Here is a 19,088-nt window from a genome sequence, read left to right as displayed (position 1 = left end):
AGCAGAATAATGATGACAATGATGGTAATGTGATTATGACGAATAACTAAGTACTCGCTTCCTGTGGTGTATGAGGCAGGAGGGCAACGCTATGCTGTTAGAGATAAATATGTAGTTAAAGCACAATGAGAATCAAACGCATGATCACACGAAAGGACAAATAATCCAGGAACAAGAGCTTTAGATGGATTGTAAAGTTTCTTTAAAATGGAACTTCAAAGATTATGATAACAGGTGTAACTCGATATAAAAAACGAATTTAAATTTAGTCTGTGAACGGATGAAAAAATGGAAATGTGTGAAAGAACATGCTACTCAGTCTTAAACAGCTACATTCCCCATCATTCTCTGTGACACCACAAGTATGAAATGCTGCATCAGCTTCATAGCACACTACTCATTCACACTACTGTTTAAAAGTTGACTGATGCCACTGGAATGTAATCTATGATTCAATAAAGCTTAATAAAAATTCAAATATGCACAAACTGATCAAACACATCATTGTTTTACCCAGACTGAAGGGGTAGGCTTATTTAGTTAGTGTTAATGGCTAACCACATATCGAACATATCTACACACATCTACATTTTCACTTCACTTCATTATACAGAAAGGCTAGTATATTGCTCTCTTTAAAAGGTCATACTGTCACGCTAGTACTGCTGGTATTGTGTTGTCTGTACCACATATCACCTTTAACTTGTGCAACGAAAACCTACGTATATGACTGAGAAACAAACTGTGAAAATTTTCAGTTGGTGTGTGATCTAAGCACCTATTTACACATCTGAAAACATGAATCTGAACTCAAGACATTTAAAAGAATTACAAAATCTAATGCCAAAATCAATATGGCCTTTAAAAACAGAGCGAGAAAGGAAATGGATATTAACATTATCATCACATTATGTATGAACACATTTAATTATTACCTGCAGAATTAAATATAAAAATTTACACACAGGCAAAAACACGGTCCCCCATCTTAAAGAAGTCACAGAACAGACTTTTTGCTCTGTTTTAGCACATTAGTCTATCTATCAGCAGACTGATATTTTATACATGAGCTGGGGGATGGATGCATTTAATAAAAGTTCATAGGTTTGTGCATATACAAGTAAAGCTGTTGAGTTTTTGTTTGCTGCAAAATAGTTATATCACTTCATGCATGTTTTGTTAGTAAAACCTATAGTTCCAGAAGTCATTTGTGTTTAGCTGTGAGTGCTCTAGCACAGTCTGGAACTCATCTGTGTATGTTTACTGTTGTCCACAACTCATTCCTGAGGAACAAAGGAACAGTCGAACCTCACTGAAGTAAGCAACACTAGGGATTCAGCCAAAGAAAAGCTTAATGACTGTCACATGTGCCGTCATGGAGATAATGAAAATATTGTAAGACTGTTACGAAAATGAATGTTGACAAATAAATAAAAAAACATGAAAACATGAAGATAGGACTAGAAAAATAGCACTGCTAGATTATGATGCATCAATATTATTGAAAAAGAGTCAATTAAAGGAATAGCTGCATGAGGTGAAGAGACGAACTCTAAAAAACTGAAGCCCATTCTGTGCCACCTCCTATGAGATTAATCAGAGAGGCTATCCTAGACACACAACATAAATGTACAATTGCAACTTCTACATGCACGAAAGGATGCAAATACAAGTTAACTAATGCCGCGTTTCCACCGAAATTACCTGGAACATTTGTACCAGGAACTTTTTTTCCCAGGAACTTTTTCCCCCCAGACCTGTTGCTTTCTGCGTTTCCACCGCGGTGTAAAGTACCGGGTAGATTAGGCAAATAGACTGGTGACGTAGGTCTGCACGCGTTTCTCAATACAAAGTACAGCTGATAAAAAAAAAACAAAAAAAAAAACAAAAAAAAAAAAACCATTTTGGGACGTGCATCATCGGTAGTTAGTTCTGACTTCGTGCATTCGACTGGGGAGTGTGATGTCCACGACGACGCGAATCCTGTAATTTTCCTCTCTGTATATTTACAATAAAATGAAATAGGATATCAAATACCACTGCGTCCTTTGGTTTTCATTTAAGCAAAATAACAGCTGCAGAAATGTACTTAGTTCATGGATATGTGTATATGCAGCTATTACAATGAAACGAAATATTATAGAAATTTGCCTTTTTAATTTTCATTTTAACATATAGATAAATTGAATACAGACCAAAGAAAACCTGTTAGATTTACCCCGCAGCTGAATTATATTTTATGTTTTAACCACTAAAGAGACATCAGAGCCAGCGGCACATATCAGAAGGTCTAGCCGAAGTGAGGCTGCTCTCAGCGGATAGATGATCACTGAGCTCCCGCTGATTGAATGGAGCTCACCGTCTACGAGATCGGCGAAACATTTTTAAATAGGCGCTGTCTTTATAAATAAACCATAGATTTGAGTTTTAAACAACTACATTCTCGGCTGAAATACTTTTAAAATTACATTTCATGACACAATAACAGTAATATTTTGAAAATGTTGATCCAAATAAATGGTGGTTGAAATCACAATGCTGCGTGAACTCAACCAATCAGCATGTTTAGTGCCAAAGTCCCGCCCCCGAAAGTTCCGGAACTTTGAAAAAGTACCACCTCGCCAGCAGGGACTTTCTGAGGGGCATTTTTTTAACCCGGAACTTTATTTAGTTCCTGGTTCCTGCGGTGGAAACACACCAAGTACCAGGCCAAAGTCCCTAGTTCCTGGGTAAAGTTTCTGCGGTGGAAACACGGCATAAAGCTAAGTTGATATTTCTAGAGAGTGTAACGCCTGCTGTGGATGTGCTCTTCCCAAAGCAGTGCGCTGAAACATGGGCAAGGAAAGCAAAAAGAATTCACGACATTCAATAATGTTCCCGTTATAATGTTGAAATACTGTTAAAAAAATAATTCTAAGAACCAAAAAAAAAAAAACACTATTGCATTATTAAGATCATCCGTATTTTTGAAAAAGAGACACCAAAGCAATATTACCGTCTCAACTAACACAGCAATTATCATTAATATCAGGCATTGCATTTGAGCTGAAACTGTGAATAAAATCCACCCTGCAGCTCCTTGCTAGTGAGTTAATAAACTCCGACAAACACATCATCTAGTAGAATGATCAGATATATATACCCATAACAACTAATGCACAAGTGAACTTGACCGTATACTGATGTGTAATTCATTGTGGATGCGCTCTTCCCTTAAAAGCGCACTGAAAAACGGGCCACTAAAGCACAAAGAATTTACAATATTCTATAACAATCATGTTCTCATTGTAATGTTATGTATGTGACAGAGTGATGCTGCACATATTGCACTTAACTGTATTTAATGATCAAATTGATTCCAGGCCTAACAAATCAGACCTCAGATACCGCCCAAAATCAGAAAAAAAAGACACACATCATTTCAGGGCGATCTTCGTTTTATGATTAATCTCGCTGTCATGTCTCGAGTACTTGTGACCATTCCTGAACCTTAATAAGAATAAAAATCATCTTTCTAAAACATTGCAAAATAAATGTACAAATAAAGTAATTATTGTAACTATCATATATTTATATTATAACTATCATATATTCACACATATACATATACACACATACATATACATATATATATATAAATATATGAGTAAATAAAATAATTATGAGCAGTACATTTCCACAACTCTAGCTATTTGGACCACTGCAATGTGTGCTCTAGAGAATTTGGGTGCCATAGTGTGTACTCATGATTTCAACACTATGCAAATGACAGTGAGAGAGACAGTTTGGGAAATGAGAGACAGACTGTGGTTGGTTGTGGGGATTGGCAGTCTATTTGAACATCACTCCTCAGGCAAACGAACACACGAATGCCAAACCAGCCAACACCATTAAAATGCTAATGTAGAGAAAAATGGGTCCGCACATCTCTACAGTTGCCGTACATCACACAGATCTACAGATACACACTGTTCTAAAAAAACACACCACTAAAATATGCATGAACATACACTCGCCTAGCTATCAAAATCTCAAAAACTCACCAAGACTCGTAGGTTTAATGAGCTCATCCAGTACATCATAGAATGGAAGCCGCTGAAGTTTGACATCAGGGTGTACGGGATGCAGGTTCGTGGGGAGCCGGGGCAGTCCCAGCTCGTGTTTGGGCCCGAGAAGCGAGATAGGGAGCAGAGGGGATGGGGGCGCTCTGTGCCCATCAAATCCCAACTGCGTGAGGCCAGGGGGCAAAGAGGCAGCGGTGGGGTGGACTCCAGGCAGGGCCAACTCTGTTGGGGACACCAGCTTGGTGGGAAAGCGTCGTCTGTAGAGCTCCTTGATCTTCATCTGGACGGCAGGGCTGCAGCCGGCTTTAAGGAGGTGTAAGGCTTTAGTCAGGAGCTCGTGCTTTCGTCCATGTTTGTTTCTGCCTGCGTAGCCCAGAAGAACCTGCAGCTCTGACACCCGCAGGCTCATCACCATTTGCTACAGGAGAAGGAAAGAAAGAGAGCGGCAGAAATTAACACGCACATCCTGAGCCAACTCGATCACAACATCACACTTCCAGCGCCAAACACACTTCATTTGCATAGGCCAAACTGTTTACTGGGCAAACACACATACACATACTCACAGCTCAGACACTCATCAGAAGGCACACACAAACCAAAACACACTCAAATACAAACACATCTCTCACACAGACACACACACACACACAAACGTTCCCTCAGGCTAGGATAGTTCAGTAATGGTCTAAGCTAGCAGCCCCAAACACACACAAACACAACGGAAGTGTCACATTCCACAGGCAAGAAAACGAGACGGAAAAACAAACAATGCAGAGCAAAGACAGGTAATGAACACACTACCATTCTTAATAATAAACCATTCTTCTCACATGCTATCTATTTGACTGATGTGTGTGTTTCCTGGCGAGGTTGCAGAGACGGTCTTGTCATTTCTCAATATGCGTTTTTATGCGACTTTAGCAAATTAGCTCAAAAGGCAAATATTATTAATTAATCACACCTTGATATAAATAATTATAAATATTTGGATCAACTAATGGAATTAATATTAGCGATAGCGAACACCCGGTGTTAATCATTATTAATTCTAAGAAATGTTTATTTACCGTGTATAGAAAATAACATACTTGTTATACAATACTATTCAAAGCATGGAGCCAAAATCTGCATGATTAGAGACTCTGAGACACAAACAAGCCTATATTAACTACACTAAACACTTAAACTTTCTAACACACACACACACATAGTTCGGATAGAGAGCTTAAGCAGAGTATAGGAAATCAAGCAGTTATAGTATTGAGATTCAGCAGATCAACAGCCTTGAGCAAACCATCAAAACCACCATTTCTTAGTTCTAACACACCCTTCTTTAAAATGGATGGGACTACTTAATTTAATTGATCAAATAATGAGACTTGCATACTTGCATGTATTGTCTGTTTGAATAAAAGTGTCCTGATGCAGTTTGTTGAGGCTCTAGTTGATCTTGGCTGAATTTTTTCTGGATGAAAGAGAACCAGCTGAAGTCTGAGGATCTTTGCTGAATGGAAAGTCAAGGCCACAGCCTGGCACAGACTTAGGAGTCATTGGAAAACTTCTAGCACAATCTAAACTCTGACCTAATCTTGTGATCAGTGATCTCTAAAGTGTGTAGATGTCACATCCTCAGGATTTGAGTGAGCCAATGAGGAATGGTAACTCTGGAGGGACATTTTGGTCTTCTATAAGGGTGTTTTGCAAATGAAATCGGATTGGCAGTTCAAGAAAAGAATCTTCAAGATTCTTATAATACTAATGTGTCACGGAGTAAGATAAATGTAATGTAAATAAACAAATAGGAAATATAATTTGGAGCTCACAAATGCCAAGCAGACATATGTGCGTTCTTGCTTATTTAAAGGGATACTCCACTCCAAAATGAAATTGTTGTCATTAATCACTTGTTTAATGACAAAATTTTCTTTAAGTAATAATAAAACATTGATTCAAGGTGTACTATAGGAAGACCACTATCAAAGAACATATGATTATATAGGATACATGATTGTACATGTCTCAGTGAATTGTAGACACAAAGTTCTGGATTATGCATGTTTATTCATAGAATGGTATGTCTATGAATTCATGAGGTGGAAAGAGTCTATCTTTCACAGGGTCTGTTCCATTGCACATAGCATCTTTCCACATACTTTTTAGCAATAAAGAGTCTTATCAGATGGTAGCTCTGGTAACTGAGCCCTCTTAGAGTGATACATTACTTTCAGGGGATGGTTCACGGAACTCACAGAGTGGGTTTTAAAGATTATTTGTTAAATATAACAAATAATTGTGTGTCTGATCGGCCCAGCCGTTCTCATATAGTACATCATCCTCAAAGGTCAAAGTTCAATTACAACACTCAAGAACACAAATACAGACTACACAGATGTGTTCTTGATATCGAGGATGCATCAAATACAGACGAGAGAAGCAAACTGTAAGAAATTCCAGATGGAAGCTTGCAAGCTGTTAAACTTTGTTTCATGCATGCAAAAGCATGACTGCTTGTGAAAGTAAACATGTCGTTTATTTTTGCAGTAATCTTAAAGTGAAAAAGACCTGAAGAAAGCCTGCAGTGTTTTTTAGTGGCATATTAAAAAGAATCTTAACATTGACAGAGCACTATTTACACAAATACATGCAGTAAAATAAAAAGAATGCAAGTAAGTATTTAATTAGTTAAGATGACGTCTCGATCTGTGATGTTATTGTGCATTGGGTGGTACTGTCCTGCTATTTAAAATGTGCTAGGATGGTCAGATGAGCAACAAGACATCTCCATTCTCACAAAGATGCTTTGTGTGTCCTCGTGTCATTCTGAGGTTGTTCTTTGAGGGTAGCCTGGCAAGACCGGTCTCCATGAGAATGCAAGCCCATTGTCTGCCTTCTTAGAATTGAGAAACATCCTCTGTCATCATTTACTCACCGACATGTCAGTCCAAACCTGTAAAGAAGTGAAAAACGTGCCAGTATATGTCCATACAATGAAATTCAGTGGGGTTCAGTGTTGCTATAGACCCCACTGGCTTTCACTATATAGACCAAAACAGTAAAAATATGTTTCAGAATATCATTTCATGTTTCACAGGTGAAAGTTATACAGGTATAATGCCATAAGGGTGAGTAAATGATGACAGAATTAGAATGTGGGGTGGAACTATACGTTTAACCATTTACGTTTTGAAACTGCTATATTCCTAAGCAACTTCTGTTTGCATTCTTTCCTGTGTAAATATATGTTAGTTTCTCCTTTGGACAAGACATTAGTTTAGAATAAACCAGACAATGAAAAAAGCTTACAATGCACTGATTAACAACTCAATCCCTGTGCTGCACACAAGAACAAATCGGAACAGATGCGCATACAACTAAGAGCCTGCCAGACAGTCCTGAATAAAACACATGATGCATTTCTGCTTTAAAATGAGGAGAAGATAGCAGAGGAGAAAGAAAGAGACAACAGTGGGCATGAGAGAGAGAGAGAGAGAGAGAGAGAGAGAGAGAGAGAGAGAGAAATATATATATGGGGGAAGGGCAGAGATATGAGCTACCCAGCTTCCAAACCAAATGAATTTGAACACACACACGCAGACACACACACACACACACACACACACACACACACACACGCACACACACAGAGAGAGATGGCTCAAGTAAAAATCCTCAGCAGGCATAATGCTGTTTGAAAGCATAGTCTGTCGAAAAAATGTGTAGTGACTGCAGCTTACAAGAATGACTCAAATTTCCCCCTATAATAAGCGCTGCTATAATTGTCATGCACATTTTATCAGTAAAGCTGGTTCTGTGATTAGTAGTAAATCTCCATCACCTGTTTTCAGGTGGAGCAGCATTCACTAGACAGAGCTGTAGTTCTCTGACAAGCTATTCAGAATCGCTTTCATAATCACAGACGATTTAATTGTAAAAATATGAAATCGACAAAATTGTCAATTTTGACAAAAGCTGACTGCGTATCTTCTCTGTGAACTACGGCTCTGTGTAGTAAATGCTGCTCCATCTGAGAGCATGTGAAAACACCACATTTAATAACATTTTAACTCCAAACTCACTTCATAACGTCAGACAAGTGTTTGAAATAAAATCTGTGAGATGATGTGGCTTCTTAAACAGAATAATTAAGGCCCATAATATTCAATTGTATACTAAGCAGTGATAGTACTTGTACTTGTATTATGATGAAAATTGTAATAAGAAGATCACAGAACTGTGCTTCACTAAAGAGATGCATGATAATCGCTGCTTCTGCCTTATCGCGATTCATCGCCTTTGCGATTTAATTCCGATTAATTGTGCAGCTCTACCTATAACGGCCCATAACAATCCAATCAGTCATTAATTCACTTACTGATCCATCATACTTGTGTGTGTGTGTGTGTTTGTGTGCGTGTGTGTGTGTGTGTGTGTGTGTGTGAGAGAGAGAAAGAGAGAGAGAGAGAATGAGAATGTATGTTTGGGCTTATGAGTCTGAACAGTTCAAATGAAATGGGGAAAAAGAGAAAGAGAGAGAGATGGAGGTTCCTGACCATGAGCCAACACATTGCATCTGTCAACTGCTTCAAATGTCTGTCAGTTCTCTCTCTGAGGCACACTTGCTTTTTCACATATCCAGGGTGTCATAGTACAGTCTTGTTTTAACAATCAAATAATGCAATAATGAGTGTACTGAAGACATCCTGAAAAAATAAGCTCAGGTCCAATCATAATAAAGAGTTAGCGGTGATTAAATTACATTCCAGGAATCAGATATCATAGGGAGTGAGACGCATTGTGAAGCATTTTGTAGATCCACACTGAACCCAAATCTGATGCATATAAAAAGACAGCAGGATGTTTACCGCTTACAGCCTACTGTATTTAACCACATTTTGATGTTGTTTGAGCTGGAAGTCATGTGGGTACAAGACTTGTTGTCAAAACAGCTCAGACAATTTGCAACGTGGTTGGAAAAGTTCTGTATTGATGCTATGTATGAGAAGGAAAGCCTTAAAAGGAATGCTTTGAGACACTTTTGAGACCCTTCATATAATGTCAACACACCACTTGACAGTTGCAGTATTAAGTCTAGAAAACCATTATTCAAATAAGATTAAAATACAGAATTCACCAAGCACCTTTGTGAGCAGCCAAGAGTATACCTGCATGACATTCATGTTTGGTTCACATGAATTTCATTCCTCTGACTTTCCTCACCAAAGTAAACCGTCCACATATCGCTCTCTCTCTCTCTCTCTCTCTCTCTTACACTCAAAACCCTCATCACAGCCCAGTGGGTCTAATGTTATACAGCCATTTACAACCAACTAATACAGCAAATGTCACACAACACCAAACCTCAGGTGTCAGCAAGTAAAGGTCCAGGTTGTGCAAGTGTCATCGTCAGATACGGCCACCCTGCTGAGGTTTTCCTGCACAACGCTGTGTCATATGAGTTTGAAAGTGGTTCAACAGCACCAGCAGCACTCTAAAACCCACAGAGAAGAGAAACAAAGACGTGCACTTGATGTCTGCAGAGTCGATCAGCTTTGTTCAAATAGTTAAATGATATGAATAATAGGTTGAGTGCTAAAAAAATGTCTACAAAGCTAATTCATTCTTTCCAATTACCTGCAAAGTGGACTTAAGGCTATCTTCCCATCAGACTACAAATCATAGGGAGCATGCATGTTGAGGTACTGCATCATCACAGTCAGGAAATATTTCATGTAAAATTTCCCTGAAGCACCGTATTTCCTGTACTTCCAGATGGAAGTGATCATCCCGATCACCTCGGAGTGTGGACTTGAGTGAGCAGGGCACGTGCGTGCCATTATGTAGACATTTTGGAATGCACTTGGCAAAGGGAGCGACAATTTCAGATCACTTCCATTTGGAATTTGCCCGTGAACCATAAGGTACAAGATACGCATACCATAACAGCCCTATTATAGCTTTTAATATTATCATCACTGTAAGACACACTATCATTCAAAATGTTGGGGTCTGTAAGAGTTTTTAATGTTTTTGAAAGAAGTGTCTTATGATCACCGAGATAGCATTTATTGGATCAACAATACAGTAAAAACAGTACTAGTGTGAAATATTATTACAATTAGAAAAAATCTGTACTCCATTTTATTTTGGTGATTCCAGTCTTCAGTAAAATACATGATCTTTTTTAGAAATCATTCTTATTTGCTGATTTGAAACATTTTTTTATCAATGCTGAAAACAGTTTTTCCCTAATATATATATTTATGTAAATCGTGAAACGTTTTTTTTGGGGGGGGATTTTCATGAAGTAGAAATAATTTTTTTGGGGAAAAAATAATTTAATGACATAAGTCTTTTTTTAAATTGTCTTATAACAATGTCAGTTCTGATCAATCTTTTGCATGCATGCTAAATGTCTTACTGACCCCACGCTTTTGGATAGTAATGAATTTAAGACTTTTTCAGACTTTAATTAAAATAATAAATAAACTAATAAACTGACTAACCTTTTATTTTAGTTTTTTTTTTAGTTTATATGAATAACATACGCAAATAAATTCAAACATATACAAGTAAAATAATCATGATCATGTTCCATCATCATCCCCCAAACACCTAATCCAGGTGACCATGTGTCTGAGTCTGATATAGTTCCAAAGAATAAACTGTGCCATGAAATCCCCTGCACAGTGTGTAGGGAGCAGTGAAGACTGTGTAGGGAGTCTGTGAATCCGAATGCAGCTGGAATCTGACCATCTACTGAGGAAGTCCATGTATTTATAAATCCATCCAAAACAAATAGAATAAAGGTTATGACTGCTCAGCGTACAACCAAAAAGAACCTACATTATTTACTTCTCTGAGGCTAATTTATGGGTTGGTGCATTTGCCTCGGGGGCAGCATAGAGCGAACAGTAAGTTATCATTTCTTCTGAATAAAAAATGATCAAGATCCTTTTCTTTTTTGCAGCAGCAGCATATGTAAATGTGCGTATGTTTATTTTGGCTCCTGATGTTCAAGGTAAATCTGTGCCAGGTACGTGCTCTACAGAAAGGAGAACATAAGATGCCAAATAGACCTGCACAAAACCCAAAGGTCTTTGTGTGTTTCTCCACTGCTGAAACAGAGTAGTAGCATTTTTCAGGCTCAGGTGTAATGCATGTTGTTAATTTAAGCATTTGTGCAGGTGCGTCTGCAGACTGTCTTTGGGACTCAGGTGCACATGAGCCTGTGATGAAGATCATCTTTCAGAGGATGAAGGTGACTCAATCCCTCCATCTTTTCACATGCCTGTCTGTCTGATGCTGTGACTGAGAGCCAACAAACAGTTGAGAAGTCACTTGCATGCACAATCTCTTGTGTCTCTAGCTAAGAGCCCAGAACACAATTAGTGTGGCAGATTTTCCTCCAACTTTCTCTCTTTTATCCACCCCTCCCCCAGCATCTCCAGCCCTGCAGCTCACTGGCAGAAGATCAACACTCACATACCTCAGTGCTTTGTGTTTCACCAACACAGCTCCAGCGGTGAGCGCACACACACACACACACACATCCATCCGTGTAACCATACAATCATAGCATGATCTAAAGGCTCCAGATACGACAGCAGTAAATAGCAAAGTCCCCAGCAGAGCCACTCAACGGTCTACAGACACTGCACACAAACACCGCTTACAATATATGAGTGCTTCTCAATGGAGCTCCTTCACAAAAGAAGGAACAAGTGACTGAGCACGCATACCAAACAACCCAAAACAGGTGGTGTTTTGTTCAGAATTATTATTTGAAAAAGGAAAGTTTTAGGATTCTATCAGATTATGAAGTACACATTTGTCTTTCTGAGAATGCAGAGTGCAGAGGCCAGTTACAGTCTGATGGGTGTTTAGAGATCGACCTGTTGATATTTTATAACTGAAAACAAATATGTTTAATATGTGTGATAAACAATATGCAGCACTGGATTTTAGTTCGTTTTACTTCTGTTTTTGTATTATCTTCATATCACAACAATAAAAATTAATGTTTTTTTAACAGCAGCCACAATATTAACAAAATAGCTGCAAAAAATTGTTTGTAAGAAATTACAAAAACTATAAGAAAATCTTTAAGAAATTACAAGGTAATGTTTCAACTTTGCATAAATGTAATCATATGTTTTAAAGTTTATAACGATGGATTGGGGTTGTTTATGTTAAAGAGTAAAGAGAACCAGTTCATTATAATCATACATTGTTAGGAACATAATCAAAACAGATAATAAATTACGTTAGAGTGGGTCCATTTTGTACAGCACATTGTCAGAATTATGAATGCTTTTGTATACAACCTACATTTGTATTATATCTGTTAGTCTGATTCACAAAAAACTGAAAACTATTTCAGTAGGTCTGAACATTTAAAGTGTTACATTCCTGTTCAGATATTTTACTGCAATTATTGAAAACATCCTGTAGAAGTGAAGATAAAATCTTTTGGTTTTCCAAAGTCTATAATCTGTCAAAATAAGTCCTTGATCCATAGTGGTCGACTGAAATGGTAACAGCTTCGGCCACTGCAAAAAGCTATACGATTTTAAACGGCTAAAGATCTCAATTTAACAAAAAATTTAGGTCCCACTTTATATTAGGTGGCCTTAACTACTATGTACTTACATAAAAAATAAGTACAATGTACTTATTGTGTTCACATTGTATTGTAAAACACTTTTGCTGCTATTGAGGTGGGATAGGGGTAAGGTTAGGGAGAGGGTTGGAGGTATGGGTAAGTTTAAGGGTGGGTTGAGCTGTAAAGTATGGGTCAACAGTGTAATTATAAATGTAATTACAGAAATTAAATACAGATGTAATTACATGTAGTTTTTTTAAAAGTATAAGTACAATGTAAAAACACGTATGTACACAATAAGTACATTGTACTATATTATTAATTAAAACGTAAGTACATAGTAGTTAAGGCCACTTAATATAAAGTGGGTCCAAAATTTAAATATAAAAATAAATGAAACACAAAAACGTCACACTTCACCTTTACTCGCATAACACAAATTAAATGACAGTATAATGAAATGTACACAACAAAATCACAGAATTGCAACACTAATACAAAAGATTTGCTCAAAATGGAAAATTGAAATGTTGTATACATTGACAGTACTGTTGGTTGATTCTGAAACTAATAAAAAGGAGAACTAACACTACAGTGAATAGGTCAGGTGGACACTGTTATTGACCAATGCCACTAGTCAAATAATCAGCCCGACTAATACATCAGTCAACAGTTTTGTTTTGTTTTGTTTTTATTACTTCCAAATCATTTGTTTTTAACTGGAGAAAGAAGAATATCACTGACTCTCCCTACAGAGTCCAGGACATTCAGATCTTAAGGTGACATCCATCTCTTCATGCTCTAATGTCTGGACACAGTCAGAAGTTAGTGGATTTTCTGCAGGAAACACAATGAAAAATTCAGACCAGACTTCAGAGCATAACATGAATCCAAAACAAAAGCAAACCAGAGACCAAAGCACACTTGAGCTTTATTTTACCTGGAATAGAAAGATATCATTGTTCCTGTGTCTAAACATAGAAATATTTTCAATTACATTTATCAAGAAAAGCCAAAAAAACAGTTTCAAAGAGGAATAAAAAATTTATTTTGTGATTAGCATGAACGTACACATCATGCATTAAAGTCATAATGAATCACAGTAGCAATAAATCTTTTTTTCTGTATTGTAACTTAAATCAGAGTGTTACAGATTATCAGAAGTGAAATAAAATGACTTGAAATTTTGAGATGTGGCCATTGCATTTTAAAAATGAAGATGAGCTTGCAGTCAGTTGAGGAGGATGGGGTTTAAACTGAATAAAGAATTGGAGTAGTCCAACATATGTCCAAAATAAGCCTGTCTCTCTCATATAAAGATCGAGTTATGGCTTTTTGATTAAATATCAAAAACAGCCAACAAGTACCCTCAATTACAAACAAATCACAGAGAGAGCGAGAGAACGAGAGCTTTCTTCAGTCAGCTTGGATGTGCATCACTGTCTCTTGGCAGCTTTAAAAACACAAAATCTTATTTGTTGACCATGTGGAGCTCGTTGCATTTTACATCTAATAATGCTGTGATGTAGTGTGAACTATGCTGAGAGGAGACGTGAAGACTTTAATAGATGATTAAGACGGTAGTCCTTTTCCAAACAGAGCGCGAGTGCTGAGCTGACTACACATACAGTATAAGCCATAACAGCAGCAAATGACCCCAGATCAGCGGGATGATTCCACAATGTTCTGGAAGAAATTCCTCTATTCCAGTATTTGGTTATGTGCTGAACTGTGTGAGAGGATGTGCGGTGTGAGCTAAACCCCCAGGAAATTGGTACATGAGCTAGAGCCAGGTAAGAGAACATCTGCTGAAGGGAGATATAAAACACACACACAAGCACAATCCCCATCTTAATCACCTCTCAGTTGATGGATGCTATTTTGTGTGGCCAGAGATAGCTGGCCACAGCCTGAGAGAGGGAGTGAGCACATCAGTATAACTAGAAGCATGTGTGTGTGTTTCAATAGATCTCATCAAATGCATAAAATAATGAAACGAGGAATGCATGCACACTCAAATTATTTTCTTTGTGCTGACATAACAGCAACATCCAAAAACCCTACAATAAAACACCTAGATGGTAGACCTACACTAATATTTCCTGCAGGTATGCAACAGGACAATATACGGTAGATCTCTCGTGCCTCAAAAACAGCTTAGGTCTGACCATCTCTTAACTAATAAATCAACAACAGATATGAATATGATATGACAAATATCCATGCTCCTCTGGGAATCACTGCAACTGAAAATTTAAAGAGGTATAAATAAATAAGAGGTATAATAAATAGGTAATCAGATCCATTAACCAAATTTACCCTCTGAAATTAAAAAAAAGTTCACATTTTGTTGTAATTAGCATTTCTTTAAAGACAAACAACAAAAGTGATCAGTTGAATTCATACCCCTGCTCACAAACTAGCATTTCACTCATGGGGTAATTTAATGGACACAATCACTTCCACAGTGCAGTGCAATTTTTAGAAATTGCGAGAAAATGAAGCACAAAATTCATCACGAGGAAGTTTCCCACAACAAGACAAAGCAACCTTGATGATTCACTTTTAAGCTTCTGGAAATCTTTACTAAACAGTAGGCTCTGTTTAAATCAAGGGTGTTTCTAGCCTTTCTTCAGTAGAGGGGCCTCCATCAAAAAAAGTGTTTTAAAAAAATTAGCACTGAGCATAGCACTAAGATTCCCGTGAAAATAAGCAAGTAGTCGACATGCATAGAGTCAACAGAGTTTACCAAGAACACAGTCTTCACACCACAAGCCCGAGTCCTTGAACTGATGCATATCAGTCCAGCAAGCAACTTCCTCTCCTATCCACCCTACACACATCTTCTGCCAATCTGACTGTTTTTCCAAGCAAAAGTAACATTTTGTACAGTTGCTGATTACTGCCTTTAAAGTAACTATTAAATATTTCTGCAAGCAAAGTGAACAGAGGTGGTGTAAAATATCAGGTTAGCTGCCAAATCTAATTATGGCTTTGAATGTACTCTCTGCACTGGTGGACCTGCCAAAGACACAGATCAAGGGCAAACAATATATCTATTTGAAAGAAATGAGTAATAAATGCAAAACAGGAACAGAGAACTAAATCTTTTTGTATTTTTTTTTTTATGGATAGCAAAAAGGCAAGATGAAACCTTGAATGGGAATAAATAAAATAGTGCTTCGCACAAATCAAAAAAGCAGAGACACTTAAAACTGTATGAACTTCTGTCAGTGTGCCGTCAACTCTCGATCATGATACAGAGGCTTTCAGTTTCCATAGACACACACAAAAAAAATTAAAAAGCCTTATCAGACATGCACAGTTTGAAGAAGAAGAAAAAAACACATCTTAAAACACATTGTTGATCAGTTTTCCATTCGTATTATGAGCTCACAGACCCTATTAACGGAAATTCAGCAACATCAGAACATCTCAGCCATGTAACACCTGTCATTAACACACTTAATTAAACTTAAAGGGTTTAGTTTACACAAAAAATAATTTTGGTCCAAGACTATGACTGTATTGTCTCTGTGAAACACAAAAGATCCAGCATGACAGCTTCAGTCACCATTCACTTTCATAGACACCATTCACTTTCAAATGGTGACTGAGGCTGTCATTCTTCCTTTTCACACAATTTTTATTTTTATTTTGTGTGAACTAACAGTTTAACTAACAGCAATCTAATTTTTACAAGGGTCTATTATTATTATTACTATTATTTTAAGAGAAGGATGTCCAATGATATCAAATAATTAATATGACGAATTGAAATATTCCATCGGTATCTAAGTGATGTCATCTGCCTGAAGTTTGGTTATTATCTGCAATAATCCGTTTTTATTTCGGTGCTGAAATCTGAGTGGCGGTGCTCGTGCACTTCCTCTCACTTGATTGACAGCTCGTCAACAGCGCTCGCGCCCCGCACGCGAAGCGATGGAGCTTTCTCCTAAATCGACTACATCACACATTAATCCATCAAAGATACACACATGCGGTCTACTAATAGCGTGTTTTTAAAACAACCTGAGTCTGAGTCTTTTCTACAGACGCTCTTCCGTGAGTTTTTCGGGAGAACGAGTTAAAGTTAGTGATTCCCCTGAGCTTCTTAGACAGCTCCCTCTACATCAACAATAACACGCTGGGAGCTTTCTACAACACCTCCACTGCAAAACCATCTCTCATGCAACTTAAGACACAAGAACAGAGGTTAAATGCATTAAAACGGCATCTTAATACAGCAGGTAAGTAGTACGCGTACTTCTAACGGTACAATAAGATCTGCCTGCACACTACGCGACTGGAAATTGAGCGCAGCGTTTTACCTTTAGTTCCGCACTCTCCGCCATCTTGTGACTGCTAGCGCAGGCGTGACGTCGTCGGGTCACGTGGTGTACACGCGCAGCTCGTTGCCTGCCGTAACCGTTCACACGTTTTTCAAACAGTGGGGTCCGAGATGTGGCTCTAGGTTTTTGCGTGGAAAAAGCAGTATGTTGTGGAAAAGTTAATATGCTTACCACTCCGAAAAATTGGTGCATCACTAGAGATTCAGGGATAGGAAGGCTAAGCTTGTTTTAGGGCGTCTGAGCGAACTTCCTCAGGATTTTTAAAGTGCCCTGAAGCTCATTAATTTATTTTAGTATGACAATAGGTTTAAACTATATTACCATTATATAATTTTTAGTCGGAATTAACTAACACACACACACAGATATATATATATATATATATATATATATATATAATATATAATATATATATATATATATATATATATATATATATATATATATTCAAATAAATAAGCTAAAGGGCACTCTATCCAGATCCGTTCAACCCAACAAAAGGAAACAGAATGGCTGCAGTATCCAAAGTGCCTGGGTTTTATTTTAAATTAAGCAGACCATGCAGGTAAATCATTGACTGTTTTACTTGTCTTGCTGCTGAAAACATTGAGGAAAAATATTTTTTATTGATTTTTTTCTTTACTGAATTTCCAGAATTGTTACTACCCCCTGAAACATCTCATACAGAGATGTTCTGGCATAAATAAATCCAGAGCATGCACAAGTCAGTTTGCCCAGATAAAATAATAAGTGTTAAAATGTCATAGTTTTACTAAACAAAGTGTGTAACATGAAAAACATATAGTAATAAATAGCTTTGTAATAAACCACACAAATTACAGTATTTTACTTTAGATTCTAAAGTACAACAGGTGCATGGTTAAATTATGAGCATAGTGGAAATATTCATAAGGTTCACAAGTCACACTTCAAACAGATCATCAAGAAACACATGCTGGGTTTAGTTCTTTATTATTTTTATAGTATATTTGCAGATAATAATCACAAATAGGCATAAAACTGTTCTTATATTCTAAAAATTGCCTTGAAAAGCTTTACATTTATGTTGTGTTCTCTAGTTATTTATAATAATTTTTGTTCTGTATGTTTGTAAAAGGTTTATTATTGTTGTCATTATTATCATTTTATAATCAAACGAAGTACATTGTCTGTAATTACAGACCATTTGTATCTTTGAATAAGCAATGTGCAATGTCTGTTTTCACCACTAGATGGAAGTGTTGTATTTCTCAACAGAAATAGACTCCGATACTCTTTTTTGGGTTAGTGCGTTTATAATGCACTTTAAACAAAAGGAAATAAACAAAAACTACTGAGCAAGTTTGCAGTGTTTGCAGAATATAGACTAATAAATATAGACCTATATTAAAAAAATAAAAATTAAATAAAATCTGTAATATGGTGAAAGGCAACAGTGTTTCATGAGGAAAACATTACTGTTTAATATATATTTTTATCTTTCTGTAGGGTAGCTTATGTAACCCGGGCGTTAGCCTATTATCCCGCAAATGTTTTTCCAGGCATGAATATCAGATGAGGTCAATACAGTTTCTGGAATTTGGTGGCCTAAAATAGACTATTTCATGTAATCTGTGATAATTAAATACTGTACACTCTCAGAAATAAAGGCACAACAGCTGTCACTGAGGATGTGCCTTTTCAAAAGCTAGATATTTGTACCTAAATGGTAACTTAAAAATGCATATTAGTATTTAAAGTGTACATATTAGAACTTAATATAGGTACAAAAGTGTACCTTTTGAAAGTTTCCACCCCAGTGACAGTTTTTGTACCTTTATTTCTGAGATTGTAACAAAAGTGTGTTTGAAACACTGTGTGGAGATATTTTGGAGTCAATACTTGTGGCTTTAACTGAACTTTTATTGAAGAATGAGACAAGAGATCATATTATTTTTGAAAAACGAGAGAAAGAGAGAGAAGACTCCAGATGAGATTTCATTTGAGCACTTTCATGTGGCATAACAACTTTAAGTGGTATTCTCATTGTTTATTTTTAGAAAAATATGGGATAAGTGCTTGTTCAAA

At 37.0% G+C, this 19,088-nt stretch overlaps 1 protein-coding gene across 1 annotated transcript; it reads right to left on the bottom strand.

Moving 5' to 3' along the window:
* Window positions 1-3,690: 3,690 nt before the first annotated feature.
* LOC113052360 (E3 SUMO-protein ligase PIAS1-like) lies at window positions 3,691-17,022 on the bottom strand. The gene is made up of 3 exons (XM_026216821.1): window positions 17,001-17,022; window positions 6,997-7,014; window positions 3,691-4,482 (listed from the first exon to the last, which is right to left on the bottom strand). The coding sequence occupies exons 2-3, from the start codon at window positions 7,000-7,002 to the stop codon at window positions 4,024-4,026; spliced, it is 465 nt and encodes a 154-aa protein (XP_026072606.1). The 5' UTR covers window positions 7,003-7,014; window positions 17,001-17,022; the 3' UTR covers window positions 3,691-4,023.
* Between the last annotated feature and the right edge of the window lie 2,066 nt (window positions 17,023-19,088).

Source organism: Carassius auratus, chromosome 32, assembly GCF_003368295.1.
Source record: "Carassius auratus strain Wakin chromosome 32, ASM336829v1, whole genome shotgun sequence".
Taxonomy (NCBI): Eukaryota; Metazoa; Chordata; class Actinopteri; order Cypriniformes; family Cyprinidae; genus Carassius; species Carassius auratus.
Note: the sequence above shows the minus strand (reverse complement) of the source record. Positions and strands in the feature narration are given on the sequence as shown.